The sequence below is a fragment of the Stegostoma tigrinum genome, chromosome 28, assembly GCF_030684315.1.
Source record: "Stegostoma tigrinum isolate sSteTig4 chromosome 28, sSteTig4.hap1, whole genome shotgun sequence".
In the NCBI taxonomy this organism is placed as follows: domain Eukaryota; kingdom Metazoa; phylum Chordata; class Chondrichthyes; order Orectolobiformes; family Stegostomatidae; genus Stegostoma; species Stegostoma tigrinum.
Window position 1 is genome coordinate 35827233 of NC_081381.1, and position 18392 is coordinate 35845624.

The 18392-nt window shown below is 44.9% G+C and overlaps 1 protein-coding gene across 11 annotated transcripts in view; it reads right to left on the reverse strand.

The window, feature by feature from the left end:
• LOC125466676 (N-acetyllactosaminide alpha-1,3-galactosyltransferase-like) overlaps nt 1-18392 on the reverse strand; it is a 36122-nt gene that overhangs the window by 5723 nt on the left and 12007 nt on the right. For 5 of the 11 annotated variants that reach the window (XM_048561527.2, XM_059638075.1, XM_048561528.2 and 2 more), the window contains 2 exons: nt 15636-15745; nt 3053-3190 (listed from right to left, as the gene is read on the reverse strand). In XM_048561527.2, the coding sequence (XP_048417484.1) occupies nt 3053-3190; nt 15636-15709 (212 nt within the window). In that variant the 5' untranslated portion in view covers nt 15710-15745. Of the gene's footprint in view, nt 1-3052; nt 3191-6508; nt 6556-15635; nt 15746-18392 lie in introns of those variants that run through there. The other 6 variants (XM_048561523.2, XM_048561522.2, XM_048561526.2 and 3 more) reach the window with 3 other exon arrangements.

Below are 18392 nucleotides of genomic sequence, written 5' to 3' on the forward strand. Positions count from 1 at the left end.
TGCCTCCCCCTCTCTCCCAATTCATTTCAGAACCCTCTCCCCACCCCGCTTTTCTGATGAAGGGTCCAGGCCCGAAACGTCAGCTTTTGTGCTCTTTAGATGCTGCTTGGCCTGCTGTGTTCATCCAGCTTCACACTTTGTTACCCCAGCTCTACACCTTGTTATCTCAGATCAACCAATTCTTCAGTCTATGTGGTAAATAAACTGTAAAGAGTTGATTCGTATTTAATATTTCTAACAAGTTCCAGACTCATAATGGTACCCCTGTAATCACTGCTGACCCCAAATCTCACCCCTGCTCCCTCGAGTTATAAGTATTCTGACCAAATTTAGTTGCCTTATGATCATGGAATAGACCTTTGCATTATCTCATTGCCTCTTTTGTGGATACTTTATGGCGAATCCTCTACTATTCATCATTAAATAGGCCCCGGTCAAAACAAGAACAGAAGAAATCAGAGAACTTTCTCTCACTATCCTTGTCTTCTTGAACTGCTACAATCCATGTGTTGTATGTAGACCCACAATGCCTTTAGGAAGGGAATTCCAGGATTTTATGACTGTGATCTAGCAGCAAATGACTTAGAGGGGCACTTTTCTGTCGTGGCGTTCTAATATAGCCTTGTCCTTCGAGATGGAAATGGTTATGGGTTTGCAAGATTCTGTCTAAGCATTTTGCTGAATTTCTATAGTGCATTTTGTAGATAGTACACACTGCCGCTGCCAAGCATCAATATTGGAGGGAGGGATGTTTGTGGATGTGTTTCCAATCAAGGGGACTGCTTTGTCCTGGATGTTGTCATCGAGTGTTGCTGGAACCGCACTCATCCAGGCAAATGGGAAGTATGCCATCAAACTTCTGATTTGTCTCTTGTAGGTGGTGGACAGGCTCTGGGGAGTCTGGAAGCTAGTTACTTGCAGTATTCCTAGCTTCTGACCCACTCTTGCAACCACTGTATTTTTATGGCTAATTTAGGTTAGTTTCTGGTCAAACGATAACCCCAACGAAGTTAATATTGAGGAAATTCAGCAATGGTAATGTTCTTGAATGTCATGGGGCAGTGCTTAGATTGTCTGTAATTGGAGATTGGACATTTGCATTTGTATGATACAAATGTTACTTGCCACTTTTCAGGCTAAACTTGGATTTTGTCCAGGCCTTCCTGTATTTGAAGATGGCCTGCCTCAGTATCTGAGACAGTGCAAATCATGCAATCATCATAAGGGCAGAAGTGAGGGAAGGATGGTCATTGATGAAGCAGCTGAAGCGGTTTGGGTCTTGAGGAACTTCTGCACAGATGTCCGAGAATAGAGATGACTGACCTCCAACACAACCACAACCATCTCTTCCTTTGCACTGTGAATGCAACAAGCAGAGAATTTTCCCACTGACACCAGTTTTACCGGGGCCCCTTGATGCCAATCTCAATGAAACGTGACTTGATGTCAAGGGCAGTTAGCTTCACCTTAGTTCTGGAATGCAGCACTTTTGTTCGTGGTTGACCAAAGCTATAACAGCTTTAATCATTCTTAACCCAGACAATCATTTCAGTAGCTCTCAGCCAGACTTTGCACTGTTCAGACTGTTTGCCCAACACAACGACACTTCAAGAAGTAACAACTTTGTTGCACTCAGAGCTCTTTGGTTCATCAGAATGTTAAAAGATACTATGCAAACACAAGTTGTTTTGTTCTTTAGCTCATTACTGTTGAATAAAGGTAATTGTTTTGACAGACTGAATAATAACATTGCATTAGCTAATCCAATCTGATATTGGCACACAGTCCTTAGGTGAAGGATCAGCTAACTTTGCACAAGATCCTGATGGAAACAGATGTCTCCTAGTTCCTGAACACTGTCATTATGCTAAATTAATGTTAATTTTACCTTTTGTTATCACAAAATAAGCTACATCTTGTCACGTAAGGCAAGTGCCTCTTCTTGTTAAGGCTCTCCAGTGGTCTACCACTGACAACCAGACAGACTCTCAGCATAGGGAAAGGTGGATCCTTCAGAGCCCATGGGCACTACAGGGGCTGGATAATGTTATTTTAAGGGTACAGTTCTGACCTGTTCTCTATAACAGCATTAGGGAGTGCAACACTGAAGCACTGCATTGTAGCCCACTTGTCCCAACATTTCAAAGTGTTGGCATCTACACTGGGACTGTTAGAACTCCATTCATCTGTATTTCCCCATAGACAGCTATATTTTACAGAATGCGCAGTTACTCTCTCCAAAGCTTGGATACCCTTCCAATGGTCTGGAGGTTGAAACAGTATACAATAAAAAAATGAATTTAATTGGAGTAATGTTACATCTATCAACTTACAGTATTGCCTTCAATGTCCTATGAATGCATCTTGCTCAGAACGTAAAACCTTAAACTTCCAAAAGATGTGAAATGAGAATTATTGAAACAAAAGCACAAACGGGGCTCCTTGTTAGAGAGTGACAGCAATGATTGGTGGTGAGTTGACTTGAAGGCCACCATACCCCAGGCAAGGGGAGAGGCTGAGAAGAACAGTCCTTCATAGTAACCAGAGCTGGTGATGGGAATTGAACCCATGCTGTTGGCAAACTGCTTTATAAACCATCCATCCAACCAACTGAGTTAAACTGACCCCTTGTCTTTTACAGGGATAATGGGAACTGTATCCGAGTGATATGGTTTACACTTCACTGCTGTACAAAAAAAATTCAAACGTGTGGCCAATATTGTAAATTGAAATTTAAAATAAAAATTAAAAACAGAAGATGCTGGGAATACTCAATGGGCCAGGTACCATCTCTGGAGTGAGAGATTTGATACACAAGCTTAATGACCTTTGTCAGAACTTGAAAATTATGGGCAACTTTTCTGATGTAATGAAGTCTGCAAAGTAAAATAAATACGCTGTATTCTCAGCAGCCAAATATTCACTCCATCTCTGAAAGCGCTTTGCTAGTAGCTCAACCTGATTATGACAAAGGTTCTAACACTGCAATGTTTTACAGGAAAGGTAGAATTTGATAATGGAATATAACACAACCCAAATTACAACAACATACTTGCCAACTGCAAAGACCGTGAGACCAATAACAATATTTCGTTTCTCGTATGTTGCATCATAGAACTCTGGGTTAAAGGTCCCATCCCAAATGATTGGTGCTTTCCAATTTGTACAGGTCTGCACATCAGTTCTGCTCCTAAAGAGAAAAAAATTTTTTAAAAAACATGAAGATGATTCTGCTTCTTGCCTGTAACATCCTAGCTTCTTCTTGAGCAGACACCGACGCCCCCTAGAGTATGGCTGCTCTTGGGTACTCCCAGCCACTCTAACTGAGAAGGCACAAAGTAACAACAGGAAACCACGTTTCATTGCGAGGAGGATGGAAACTTTTGGATGTTTGAGGAAAGAATAAAAGAGAAAGAAGGCCAAGAAGTTTGCAATGCTGAAAGGGCAAGTTACAGCAAGAATGAAATGATCTGTTTGGAACCATCAGACTATGAGAGACAAAAATTTAAAAGGAAAAGAAGGTATAACTGTATAGGTGCAATAAAAATAAGCAAATGGAGAGAGCATGATCATTGGTAGTGAAATTTAATCCCATGTTCGACTATTGTTACAACTGAGGTTGAACGGGTCATTGTTTTCATTTCCTACTTCCACATCTCACCTCATCAATACAAATTCCAAATGTACCATGTTGATGGCATGTCCGATTAGAGGGGTCTCAGACGGTACCACATTAAGTACTAAGAACAATTCAGCAGAGGCTCTTTAGTCATCAATAGATGTTACACCTCAAAGGGGGTAGTATACTGGAAAACAACTTTTGCTATTTAGGAGGCACGGTGGTTCAGTGGTTAGCACTGCAGCCTCACAGCGCCAGGGACCTGGGTTTGATTCCACCCTCGGGCAACTGCCTGTGTGGAGTTTGCATATTCTCCCCATGTCTGCATGGGTTTCCTCCAGGTGCTCCAGTTTCCTCCCACAATCCAAAGATGTGCAGGTTAGGTGGATTGGCCATGCTAAATTGCCCATAGTGTTCAGGGGTGTGTGGGTTATAGGGGGATGGGTCTGAGTGGGATGCTTCGAGGGGCAGTGTCGACTTGTTGGGCCGAAGGGCCTGTTTCCACATTGTAGGGAATCTAATCTATTCCTGAATTTTACAAAAATACAAAAAAAAGTTTAAAAGGTACACAGAATTCCCCAATTTACTGGTCTTTCAGATACAGGTTGAAGGTGGTCAATGGTGCCTGCTCAGAGAGTTCATTGACAAGGTCCTTTTGGTTTGTCCTCTACCTTCCTTCATCAGGTACTTGTTTACAGAAGGTACAGGGTGACTGGTTCATGTTTATCAAGTTTCTAGGAGCAAATTACTTCAGATGCTGGAATCTGTACTGAAAACAACAATTGCTGGCGATCACAGTGGGTCAGACAACATCCATGGAGAGAGAGCAAGCTGATGTTTCAAGTCTAGATGACTCTTCATCAGAGTTGAAGAGTCACCTAGACTTGAAACATCAGCTGGCTGTCTCTCCATGAATGTTGTCTGACCCACTATGATCGCCAGCATTTGTTGTTTATCATGTTTCTGACCTACTGGCCAAGAGACACAATTTACAGTGACTGATGAGGGAAAATAACCTGACGTTCTTCAAGAAAGAGGTGGTTTTCATTGCAAAGAAATGGGTACTTTCTTCTGTTTTGGGAGGTCCGATGTTTCTCACAAAACATTTATACCAAAAAGCTGTCTAACTACCTAGTAACCAATCACACGGTTGTTGGTGGGCAGAAGGCTTTTGTCATCAACTACTGGCCCCACCCTACAGACCAAACCAATCAGCTATTGTTGCTGGCTGAACCTTCATTCATAAACTGCTCCCTGGCTCTGGCTCTTTTGTAGTAAGGCTCCCCCTCTGCTTGAACCATCAGCTGTGTAAACAGCACTTACAAGTGTCAGATATCTAGTTTTTAAAAAGTGTAACAATCTTTCAAAAATACTTTTCCCATTTCAATTCTGAATCAAAAAAAACAATTGGTTTAGTACCAAAAATAAGCTGCAAACAAGGAATTAAAATATTACTGACAATGTGGACTACGCAAAAAGAGGTGTCTACAATTCCAAGAACAAATAATTCATACACACATACACATGCTGCTGCCCCTAACACGGTTGTAGTTACTGAATTGCTTTTGCTTTAGACAGTAGGTTGTCAGCCAAGAAAAACCCTCTTTAGGAACACTCCCTGCTCAGTAAAGGTGGCTTCTGCTGGGTTTTCAGCTCACATTTTGCTCAGTGAGTTACAAAGAAAGAGCAAGAGGGAACAATGGTCTGTTGCTTCTCAAGGAGGCCTCAAATTACCTCTGAGTTTTTTAAAAAAATGCAATAGTCTCATCCCAATAAAATTCATTCATTCCAAAATATGCAGAACTTCACATCTTGTCTCAGGCATTGAAAAATCTAAGTTAGCCCTTATTTTGCTTCGGTTAGTGCTATTTGTCCTACAGCGTAGTCCAATTAAGTCACTATAGCCTTGGTAAATTCATTTTACAACAGATTTATGACCAAATTGACTCTGCTGCTAATCAAAATTCTTTTAAATGGTGCAAATGTTCTTTCCAGGTTTGGGTGAACACAAGCCCATCATCCATATAAACAAAACTGTTATAAAAATTTTTCAATAACTTCAATAGTTAATAATTAAACATTTCTGGTTGACATTTCATTTCAAATGGCATGATTAAACGGTGATAAAGCCAATCCAACATGACAAATGCTGATATTTCATTGGTTGCAATCACTCAATGGAATTTGGCAATTCACATCGCCAAGTCAATTTTTGAGGAAAAAAAACTGGTTTGTCCATTTCTTTCAATGGAATCTTCGAATTGCAGGGAGTATATGGTCACTGTGCTCGCTTTGTGATAATAAACGCAGAGTCATTGTGACCCATCTGGTTTCAGCACTGTCATGTTAGGGGTGTTTCAGTATTATGTTTCAGACAAATACTATCGCTGTCCATCATGAACTTATTACCTCATAAAAACATAAGAAGTAGAAGCAGGAGTAGGACTTCTGGCCCATTGAGGCTGCTCCGCCATTCAATGAGATCACGGTTGGTTTTTTTTTGGTTAACTCAGCTCCATTTACCCACCCGTTCACTATAGCCCTTAATTCCTTCACAGCTCAAAAATCTATCTTTGCCTTTAAAGCATTCAACAAGGTAGCCTATACTGCTTCACTGAGCAAGAAGTTCCACAGATTCACAACCCTTTGGGTGAAGAAGTTCCTCCTCAACTCAGTCTTAAATCTGCTCCCCCTTATTTTGTTGCTATGCCCCCTAGTTCTGGTTTCAACTAAGAGGAATAGCCTCAGATAAGCTTATCATCTGGATGTGAGTTTGCTCGCTGAGCTGGAAGGTTCGTTTTCAGACGTTTCGTCACTTTTTTTTTAATTTGAAAAAATATACTTTATTCGTAAGATGTACAAAAAAATAAAACATATTTATACACCTACCCAGTCATGCAAGCCGCTCCGGGTTACCCAGGGGGTACGTACAACAACTAAAGGAAAAAAACAAAGAACGAGAAAAAAACAAAGCAAAGAAAATACCCCGGCAGTCGTCACCCCGCACAGTCCCCGTTGGCCCCCTGACCAGTTGGGGAAGGCGCCAGCTGGGCCCAGTTACCAGATAGGGCCCTTTTTACTATTCTGGACGAGGGGTTTCATACGGTGGTCTTTTCCCACCGCGCCTTGGCGGCGGCTGCCCCAAGTTTTAGCGCGTCCCTCAGCACGTAGTCCTGGACCTTGGAGTGCGCCAGTCTGCAACACTCAGTTGGGGTCAGTTCTTTCAGCTGGCAGACCAGCAAGTTGCGGGCAGACCAAAGAGCGTCTTTCACCGCATTGATGGTCCTCCAGGCGCAGTTGATGTTGGTCTCGGTGTGCATCCCCAGAAACAGCCCGTAGAGCACGGAGTCCCGCGTCACAGACCTGCTCGGGACGAACCTCGACAAATACCACTGCATCCCCCTCCAGACCTCCTGCGCATAGGCACACTCCAGAAGGAGGTGATCGACAGTCTCGTCCCCCCCGCAGCCACCTCGAGGGCAGCATGCGGTGGTGCAGAGATTCCGGGCATGCATAAAGGATCTCACTGGCAGAGCCCCTCTCACCGCCAGCCAAGCAATGTCCTTGTGCTTGTTTGAAAGTTCTGGCGATGAGGCATTCTGCTAAACAACTTTGGCAGTCTGCGTGGGGAACCACACGACGGGATCCACCCTCTCCTTTTCCCGAAGGGTCCCGAGGATACTACGTGCTGACCACTGCCTGAAGGCCTTGTGGTCAAAGGTGTTTCCTTTCAAAAATTTCTCCACAAAGGACAGGTGGTACGGAACAGTCCAACTACTCGGAGCGTTCCGCGGCAACGAGGCCAGGCCCATCCTTCGCAACACCGGGGACAGGTGGAACCTCAGTAAGTAGTGACACTTGGTGTTTGCGTACTGAGGATCTACGCACAGCTTGATGCAGCCGCACACAAAGGTAGCCGTCAGGGCGAGGGTGGCGTTCGGTACGCCCTTTCCCCCATTTTCCAGGTCTTTGTACATGGTGTCCCTGTGGACCGGGTCCATCCTCGACCCCCAAATGAAGTGGAAGATGGCCCAGGCGACTGCAGCGGCGCAGGTCCAGGGAATAGGCCAGGCCTGCGCCACATACAACAGTACCAAAAGCCCCTTCCACCTGACAACCAGGTTCTTACCCGCGATGGAGTGGGACCGGAGCGTCCACCTGCCCAGCTTCTGCTTCAATTTGGTGATACGCTCCTCCCAAGTCTTAGTGCACGCCCCAGCTCCACCAAACCAAACACCCAGCACCTTCAGGTAGTCTGTCCTGACAGTGAAGGGGATGAAGGAGCAGTCGTCCCAGTTCCCGAAGAACATGACCTCGCTCTTACCCCTATTGACTTTGGCACCCGAGGCCAGTTCAAACTGGCCTCAGATGTCCAATAGTCTACTCACTGACCGACGATCGGTGCAGAAGATGGCGACATCGTCCATGTACAGGGAGGTCTTGACCTGAAGGCCTCCGCTGCCTGGGATAGTCATGCCCTTCAGGCTCACGTCCTTCCTGATGGAGGCGGCGAAGGGCTCCACACAGCACACGAACAAGGCAGGAGAGAGCGGGCAGCCCTGCCTGACTCCAGATCTAACAGGAAAACTGTCTGATTCCCACCCGTTGATCGAGACTGTGCTAATGATGTTGGCGTAGAGCAGCCGGATCCAATTGCGGATGCCCTCCCCGAACCCCAATTTGGACAGGACGTCCCTCATGTAAGCATGAGAGACCCTGTTGAAGGCCTTCTCCTGGTCCAGGCTGACGAGGCAGGTGTCCACCCGCCTGTCGTGTACGTAGGCGAATGTATCCCTGATGAGCGCGAGGCTCTCAGCGATCTTCCTGTCCAGCACAGCACAGGTTTGGTCAGGGTGAATCACTGACTCCAGGACAGACCTGACCCGGTTGGCTATGACCTTGACCAGGATTTTGTAGTCCACGATCAATAGTGAAATGGGACGCCAATTCTTAATTTCTTCCCTCTCCCCCTTCCTCTTGTAAATGAGGGTGATGATGCCCTTCCTCATGGACTTGCACATGCCCTGCCCGAAGCGCACTATCGTACACCTCCAGCAGGTTCTGTCCGACCAGGTCCCACAGAGCGGAATAAAGCTCGACCGGTAAGCCGTCGCTTCCAGGAGTCCTATTCCTCTCGAAGGACTTGAGGGCTCTGGTCAGCTCGTCCAGGGATATCGGCCGGTCCAGCCACTCCCTCGTGCCGTCGTCTAAGACCTCCGTGATAGACGACAGGAACGACTCGGAGGCCGTGCTGTCCGTGGGCTTCGTGTCGTACAGTCCGGCATAGAAGGATCTGCTGATCCTCAAAACGTCGGGCTGAGATGACGTCACCGAGCCGTCGTCCTCCTTCAGCCGGCACAGAGCTCTCTTTGTGCACCTTCTGAAAGAAGAAACGTGAGCACGTCTCGTCCTGCTCCACGGAGCGGACCCTGGACCGGAAGATTATCCTGGAGGCCTCCGCGGTGAAGAGCGAGGCTTGCTGGCCCCTCACCTCGCGGAGGTCCTCCGTGACATCGACCCCCATCAACTGCAGAAGGAGCAGGTTCTGCACCCTTTTCTGGAGTCGCGACAGCTTTCCCCGCCTCTCTCTCGCCTTCCGAACACCCTTGAGGACAAAGAACCTCTTGATGTTCTCCTTCACCGTCTCCCACCTGTCACCCGGAGACTCAAAGAGGGGTTTCACGGTTCTCCGACCGGCGCACTCCCTCTTAAGCTCCTCGACGTTCTCTGGGCCTTGGTGCCTTCCTCTCCTCCGGGGGGGGGCTGGCCCCGCATTGCCCCTGCCGGCAACCTGGGCGTAGGTGGTCCCCTGCTGCGGGCATGCCCTATAGAGGTGGCCCTCTTCCCCACAAAGGTTGCAGCTTTTCTCTCGTGGGCAATCCTTTGCAAGGTGTCCCTCCTCCCTGCAGTTCCTGCAGATGGTGGCTTTGCAGTCAGCTGCTACGTGACCTGACCTACCACAGGCATGGCAGACTTTAGGTTGCCCTGCGTAGGTCAGGTAGCCCTTGCTCCCGCCGATCGCGAAGCTGGACGGTGGGTGTACGACATTCCCGTCCGCGCCCATCCTCAGCTTCACCTTGACCTGCCTCTTACTGGTCCAGATGCCAAAGGGGTCCATGATGTCAGTTAGGTCCCCTTCCACCTTCACGTACCTTCCAAGGAAGGTCAGGGCATCAACTGCTGGCACATGTGGGTTGTACATGTGTACAGTCACCATACGGCTCCTCTGCGCTGGCATCACAAACAGCGGGACAGCGGTCAATACAGAGAGGGGGCCCTCACCTCCTTTCTCCTTGAAAACCTCCAAGAAGCGCTCGCAAAGCTTGGCACTCCTGAAGGTCACATCGTAAAAACCTCCTCCGAGGAAATCCTGCAGGCAGTAAATGTCCGCAGCAGCAAACCCACAACAGTCCAACAGGACACTCTTCACGAAGAAGGTGCAGTCCACAGGTGCACCTTCATCCACCTTCTTTACGGAAACACGGATGGTGTTCCGGACCCCCTGACCTGGGGCACGAGCACTTGCCGCAGCCATCGTTGCAGGTTGGCTGCTCCCCTGAACCAGCGTTAGGTCGAAGCCAGCATTAAGATCCACTGGTTGCAAGGGTGCACAGCCAACCCGACGTCCTCCTTTCACCTCCAAGACAGCACTCTCGTCCTCTCAGTCCACAAGAGAGTGGGTCTTTATTTTGTTCCAGACGTAAGCTGGTTCACTGAGCTTTGAAGGTTTGTTCCCAGATGTTTTGTCACCATTCTAGGTAACATCAACAGTGAGCCTCTGATGAAGCGCTGGTGTTATGCCCCGCTTTCTATTTGTCTGGTTAGGCTTCCTTGGGTTGGTGATGTCATTTCCTGTGTTGGTGATGCCATTTCCTGTTCTTTTTCTCAGGGGATGGTAGATTGGCTCCAAATCAATTTGTTTGTTGATGGAGTTCCGGTTGGAATGCCATGCTTCTAGGAATTCTCATGCATGTCTCTGTTTGGCTTGTCCTAGGATGGATGTGTTGTCCCAATCAAAGTGGTGTCCTTCCTCATCTGTGTGTAAGGATACTAGTGACAGTGGGTCATGTCGTTTTGTGGCTAGTTGATGTTCATGTACCCTGGTGGCTAGCTTTCTGCCAGTTTGTCCAATGTAGTGTTTGTCACAGTTCTTGCAAGGTATTTTGTAGATGACATTCGTTTTATTTGTTGTCTGTATAGGGTCTTTTAAGTTCATTAGCTGCTGTTTTAGTGTGTTGGTGGGTTTGTGGGCTACCCTGATGCCAAGAGGTCCGAGTAGTCTGGCAGTCATTTCGGAAATGTCTTTGATGTAGGGGAGAGTGGTTATGGTTGATTGGGACAACACATCCATCCTAGGACAAGCCAAACAGAGACACGCATGAGAATTCCTAGAAGCATGGCATTCCAACCGGAACTCCATCAACAAACACATTGATTTGGAGCCAATCTACCATCCCCTGAGAAAAAGAACAGGAAATGGCATCACCAACGCAGGAAATGACATCACCAGCCCAAGGAAGCCTAAACAGATAAATAGAAAGCGGGACATAACACCAGCGCTTCGTCGGAGGCTCACTGATGATATTACCTAGAATGGTGACGAAACGTCTGAAAACTAACCTTCCAGCTCAGCGAGCAAACTCACATCCAGAACCTCGACCTGAGCTACAAATCTTCTCAAAACTCGCAAGCTTATCATCTCCTCTGACGTGAACTAATTTCTCTGGATTGAGTTCATTAGGATGTTGTTCTATGGGCTGCACATTCTCAATAGCTGAAGATGTTTAACCCTGATCTATTCACACAAACAGATCCAGGAGTTTGAGACAGTTTCTGTCAGTCACTTCGAAGGTTCCTTAGAAGGAATTAGAAAGATGACCTTCCAGTAATTAGGGTGACAACATGGGCTGCTTAAAAACTTCAATGAAATTTTACACTCTCTCCTAGAAAGCTATTGAAGATACTTACAAATCATCGTATTCTCTATCAGTAATCACTGAAGGACTGGTTTATCATGAGTCATTTCTCTCAGTAGATTCTAAGGCACTATAGTCCACTGTACTACAGATAGAATTTTAATAATTATTTCCTTTCCCAATCCCCCCTTTATTGCATTAGGAATGCTCAAGGAAACTTCAGAAATCAGTCTCTCATTTAACTTGCAACAATTGGTTTTAGTATGCCCAGTCTTATTACAGTGGAAGCATATTATTTTCTTTGTGTCAGATACTTAAACCATCTCACTCTGACCAAATCCTACTCATTTATACTTTCAATTTATCAGCTAACTCTCTCATTTAGCATTAAAAGATTTTAAATCACTTTCCACTCCCAGAAAAGTCTTAGCAACATTCAAAGCCCTTTTCAAAAGCCAGCTGCATAATAAAACAGGAGTGCTGTGATGTAGCTTATGTCCAGCAGCTTTATGAAACTACGTCTTTTCAAGAGTCACAGATCTTCTTAAATTCAATAAACCTCAAGCTCAGACAGGCCCCACTTTGTTATGATCCCAGCTGATGGGAAAAGTGGATAAGTCAAATCACAGAATGACGTCTGGTTTGACAGATTGTAGTAAAACAAAAGCAAAGAACTGCAAATGCTGAACTTCTGAAATAGCAATTGCTGGAGAAACTCAGCAGGTCTGGCAGCATCTGTGTAGTGAGAAACATAATTAATATTTCAAGTCCAGTGAACTTTCTTCAGAATGGATAGTAGTTAGGAAAGGTTGGTACTAATACTGATAATAGAAGATGAGGGTGAAAACGAGTGAACACATAGATGAAGAAGGAGCCCAGACAGAAAGAATTTAAGTTCTACAAACAAAGGGAGGTTGACTCTGAGCTAGGAAAGGAGAAACATTGCTACTGGGGAGTAATGCTGATAATATCGTTGCATTTTGATACGAATGCTCAGACAATTCTGATTTCCCTGCGATAGGAAGGAGGTTGTGAAACTTGAAAGGGTTCATAAAAGATGTACAAGGATGTTGCCAGGGTTGGACAGTTTGAGCTATAGGAAGAGGCTGAACAGACTGGGGCTATTTCCCCTGGAGCATTGGAGGCTGAGGGGTGACCTTATAGAGGTTTATAAAATCATGAGGGACATAGATAGGGTGAATAGCCAAGGTCTTCCTCCCCAGAGTAGGGGAGTCCAAAACTGGACGGCATAAGGTTTAAGGAGAGAGGGGAAAGATTCAGAACAAACCCAAGGGGCAACCTTTTCACACAGAAGATGCATGTATTGAATGAGCTGCCAGAGGAAGTAGAGGAGGCTGGTACAATTACAACATTTAAAGAGCATGTGGATGGGCACATGAATAGGAAGGGTTTAGAGGGATATGGGCCAAAAGCTGGCAAATAGTAGTAAATTAGTTTAGGATATCTGGTCAGCACGGACGAGTTAGACTGAAGGGTCTGTTTCCATGCTGCACAGCTCTATGACTCTTTAACACAGGGGATGGTGTGTATATGGAATGAGCTGCCAGAGGAAGTGATAGAGGCAAGTACAATTATAACATTTAAAAGACATTCAGACAGGGATAAGAACATAGAACAGAGAACATAGAAAAGTACAGCACAGTACAGGCCCTTCGGCCCACGATGCCGTGGAATAATCCTAATCCAAAAATAAAATAACCTAACCTACATTCCCCTCATTTCACTGCTGTCCATGTGCATGTCCAGCAGTCGCTTAAATGTCACTAATGACTCCGCTTCCACAACTACCACTGGTAAACTATTCCATGCGCTCACAACTCTCTGGGTGAAGAACCTCCCTCTGATGTCTCCTCTATACCTTCCTCCTAACACCGTAAAACTATCACCCCTCATGGCAGTCAATCCAGCCCTGGGGAAAAGTCTCTGGCTATTGACTTTATCCATGCCTCTCATTACCTTGTACACCTCAATCAGGTCACCTCTCTTCCTCCTTCTCTCCAGAGAGAAAAGTCTGAGCTCAGTCAACCTCTCCTCGTAAGACAAGCCCTCCAGTCCAGGCAGCATCCTGGTAAACCTCCTTTGCACCCTCTCCGAAGCCTCCACATCTTTCTATAATAGGGCGACCAGAACTGGACACAATATTCACACCAGGGTTTTGTAGAGCTGCAGCATAACCTCACGGCTCTTCAACTCGATCACCCTGTTAATGAAAGCAAAACACCATATGCTTTCTTAACAACCTTATCCACCTGGGTGGCAACTTTGAGGGAGCTATGCACTTGAACACCAAGATCCCGCTGTTCCTCCACACTGCCGAGAATCCTGCCTTTAATCCTACATTCAGCATTTAAGTTCGACCTTCCAAGATGCATCACTTCGCATTTATCCAGGCTGAACTCCATCTGCCATTTCTCAGCCCAGCTCTGCATTCTGTCAATGTCTCGCGGAAGCCTGCAGTAGCCCTCGATACTATCAACGGCACCTCCAACCTTTGTGTCATCAGTGAACATACTAACCCACCCCTCAACCTCCTCATCCAAGTCATTTATAAAAACTACAAAGAGCAGAGGCCCAAGAACAGAGCCCTGCAGGACACTACTCAGCAGTGACCTCCAGGCAGAATACTTACCATCTACAACCACTCTCTGCCTCCTGTCAGCCAACCAATTCTGAATCCAAACAGCCAAATCACCCTGTATCCCATAACTCCTGACTTTATGAATGAGCCTGCCGTGGGGAACCTTATCAAATGCCTTGCTGAAGTCCATGTACACCACATCCACTGCTTGACCCTCGTCAACCTGTCTCGTGACTTCCTCAAAGAACTCAATAAGATTTGTAAGGCATGACCTGCCCCTCACAAAGCCATGCTGACTGCCTTTAATCATGCTATGCTTTTCCAAAAAATCATAAATCTTATCCCTCAGAATTCTTTCCAAAACCTTGCTGACCACAGACGTAAGACTGAATGGTCTATAATTTCCAGGGATTTCCCTATTCCCTTTCTTGAAAAGAGGAACAACATTTGCCTCCCTCCAATCTTCCGGTACGACTCCCGTGGAGAGTGAGGGAGCAAAGATCTTTGCCAGTGGCTTAGCAACCCCCTTTCTCGCTTCCCGGAGCAACCTAGGATGAATCTGGTCTGGCCCTGGGGACTTATCAATCTTAACGTATGCCAAAATTTCCAGCACATCAACTTCCTCAATCTTGATCTGTTCAAGCCTGTTTTCCTGCTCAAAGTTCTCATTCACAACAAGGTCCCTTTCCTTGGTGAAAACCGAAGCAAAAAACTCATTTAGGGCTTCCCCTATCTGCTAAGGACAGGAAAGGTGCAAATGTGTCTAGTTGGCATGGGAGGGTTGAGCTGACAGGTCTGTTCACATGCTGTTGACTTCATAAATGAGTTTAACATGCACAGAATAATTATACATAATCACTGACTAATAAGCTTATCACTTTCACTCTTTTCAAAAGTCCCAAATGATGGGAATATAGAGCTTCAGAGCAATTGATTCTATTGCCCTAATTGCTAACATTCCTGAGCTAAGAGTATGGAATAATTTGTTGTAGTTCTTTTTCCAATCTAGTTGCAATTTCAAGTTAAGAACAGAATCAAGATGCCAGTCATCCCTTTACCTCATCTGTACAGTGGATCGTCTCACTAACTAGGCTGAATGCAAATAAAGATTGTTGCATTTTATGCCTCAGAGATATGTACAGATGATACAGCAGCTTTTCTGTATGCAATTTTATTTGCTGTGCTTCTGAATTGTCTACCTTCATGTCTAGAGCTTCCAGCTGAACTTCAGTTTCTCAGGCACCAGACCCAGGTTGTGTGCGCGGTTAGTCAAACCATGAGTCACTAATACACAATGCAAAAAGAAATGAACAACTGAATAACACAAGGACCAAATAATGAAGAGTTGCCAACACCATTGTGAAAACACCAGTGAGATTCTGTGCTTTCAAGAAGAGTGAGAAATAAAGTGCTTGAGAACATTGCTAATTTGTATAAAATAGAAAATCAAACATGGTCAAGTTTTAATATGGATTAACAGAAGTTTAGAAAAGTACCATACCAATAATCCAGGTAGTTATCCACATGGTTTCCCGGTTTTAATTTAAATCCTTTGGGCAAATGGCACACATCCATAGGAAGAAGCCCTTCCAAAAACCTGAAAGCAGATTACTGAATACACAATTAGGGCTGAAATACAGTAAGTGATCAGTAGACACAGCTGAAACGTTTGAAAGCAACTTTAACCAGGTTAAGCACTTTTCTAGCTGAGCTACTGCAATCTGACAAAGAAGGAATTATGTCCAGGGGTGACCTATTTACAAATTCTTGACAGGCCATCACCCACTTGACAGGGTTCCTCCCAATCACTTACAAGTTGATGCCAGAAAACGCTGGTCAATTAATTGAATTAGTCAGTCTATTCTACCATCACCAGGACTCTTGAGGCACAGTAGTAGTAATCTCTCTCCCTTCAGGCCAGGAGGTCCAAGTTCAGGTCCCACCTGCTCCAGAGCCTTGTCATAAGACATCTGAACAAGTTGATTAAAAATACCTTCTGTCATATGCAGGAGGACAGTGGTAATATCACTACAGTCTGTCAGAAACATGGCTTCAATTCCCACCATGGTGGCAGGTGGCATTTAAATTTAAATGAAAGAAAAAAAGAACATTCGGAATGGAAAGTTATTCTTAGGTGATGGCAACAACAAATTATCAATTGTTATAAACATCCATCTGGTTCACTAATAGCCATTAGAGAAGGAAAGCTACCATCTTTAGCTGGTCTGGCTGACATGATAAAGTCAGGTGACCTCACAGATGTTTATAAAATTATGAGCAGTATAGATAAGGTTAATGGCAGGTGCTGTCTAATCTATTAGTAGGGATCAAACTGGACTAAACAAGAGCTGGAGGCATCAGTACACATCTAGGTAATTGTGATAACACTGTAAAATAACATGCTAAAAACATAAGGTTTACATTATCCGAGACAAATGAAACAGAAGATCAAAATAATGGATTCTATAAATGATAATAAAGTACAGTAATCCAAAGGGAAGGAGGGGATCAAACATTTGAATCTGCACGTGCTGACAATGCCATCTTTAGAGAGTTTGGAAGTGTAGCTTCAATCACATCACCTAAGCTGTTAATTAATTTGGGCCAACATTGCACATCCATTTAAAATGATGCATTCATTTATAGTTGAATGCAAAACAGTCACCATGGGATTTGCTAACTTTGGGAGATCATTCTCATCATGAAACCTCAGGGTCAGAAGTAGAGCACTTCAAAATGCCATACAAATAGAAATCGGTCTGTATCTGTGGGCAAAGAGCAACATTTTTGCCATGGGTTCAGTGATCTATATAATCCGCTCATTGTCCAAGTTTTATTTTTAAAACAAAAAAAGAGAGTCATAGGGTAACTATATTGTTAATTATTTCATAGGATATGGATAAATGGCTAGACTGCCATTTGATGCCCATCTGTAATTGCCCTGGGAAGGTGATGATCAGCCACCTTATTAAACCACTGCAATCCATGTTATTAATAGCACCGATGGTGCTATTAAGGCAGGTGTTCCAAGATATTGATCAGTGATTGTGAAGTTGATACATTTCCAAGTCAGAATGATGTGTGGCTTGGACAGGAACTTGGTGGTATTTCCATATGTCTGCTGCCCTTGCTCTTCTACGTGGTAGAGTCATAGTCAGTGTCATACAGCACAGAACCAGACCTTTTGGTCTACTTGTCCATTCAGACCTGATATTTTACCTGATCTAGTCCCATTTGCCATCATTTCCCACATTCCTATTTCTATTCACATATATATCCAGATACCTTTTAAATGTCATCATTGTATTTGCCTCTACCACTTCCTCTGGCTGCTCATTCCATACATACACCACTCTCTGTGTGAAAAAAAGTTGCCCCTCAGGCACATTTTATATCTGGCCCCTCTCATCTTAAACTTACACCCTCTCGTTTTGGACTCTCCTACCCTGGGGGGAAAAAAACCTTGGCTATTCACCCCATCTACACATCTCATGATTTTATAAGCCTCTACAAGGTCATCCCTTAACTGTTGACACTCCAGAAAAAATAGCCCCAGTCTACTTAGGCTCTCCTAATAGCTCAAACCCTCCAATCCCAGCAACATCTTTGCAAATCTTTTCTGAATCCTTTAAAGTTTAACAACATCCTTCCTATATAGCAAGGAGGCCAGAATTGAACACAGTATTCTAAAAGTAGCCTCAGCAATGTCCTGTACAGCTGCTACATGAATGCCCAACTCTGCTACCCAACGCACTGACCAAAGGCAAGCATGCCAAATGCCTTCTTCACCTGTAACTCCACTTTCAAGGAACAGTGCACCTGCACCACTAAGTCCCTTTGTTCAGCAACACTCTCCAGGACCTTATCATTAGGTGTATAAATCTTGCCCTGATTTGCCTTATCAAAATGCAACACTTCACATTTATCTAAATTAAACTTCATCTGCCACTTCTCAGCCTATTGCCCATCTGATCAAGGTCACATTGAACTCAGAGGTAACCTTCTTCACTGTCCACTACATCTCCAATTTTGGCACCATCTGCAAACTTAGTTCCTATTCCTCCTATATTCACATCCAAATCATTTACATAAGCAAAGAAAAGCAGTGGACCCAGCAGTGATCTTTGAAGCACACTATTGGTCACAGGCCTTCATGTCTGAAAAACAAACCCCCACCTCTGTCCCCTACCTTCAAGCCAATTTTGCATCCAATTGGCTAGCTCCTCCTGGATTCCATGTTATCCAACCTTGCTAACCA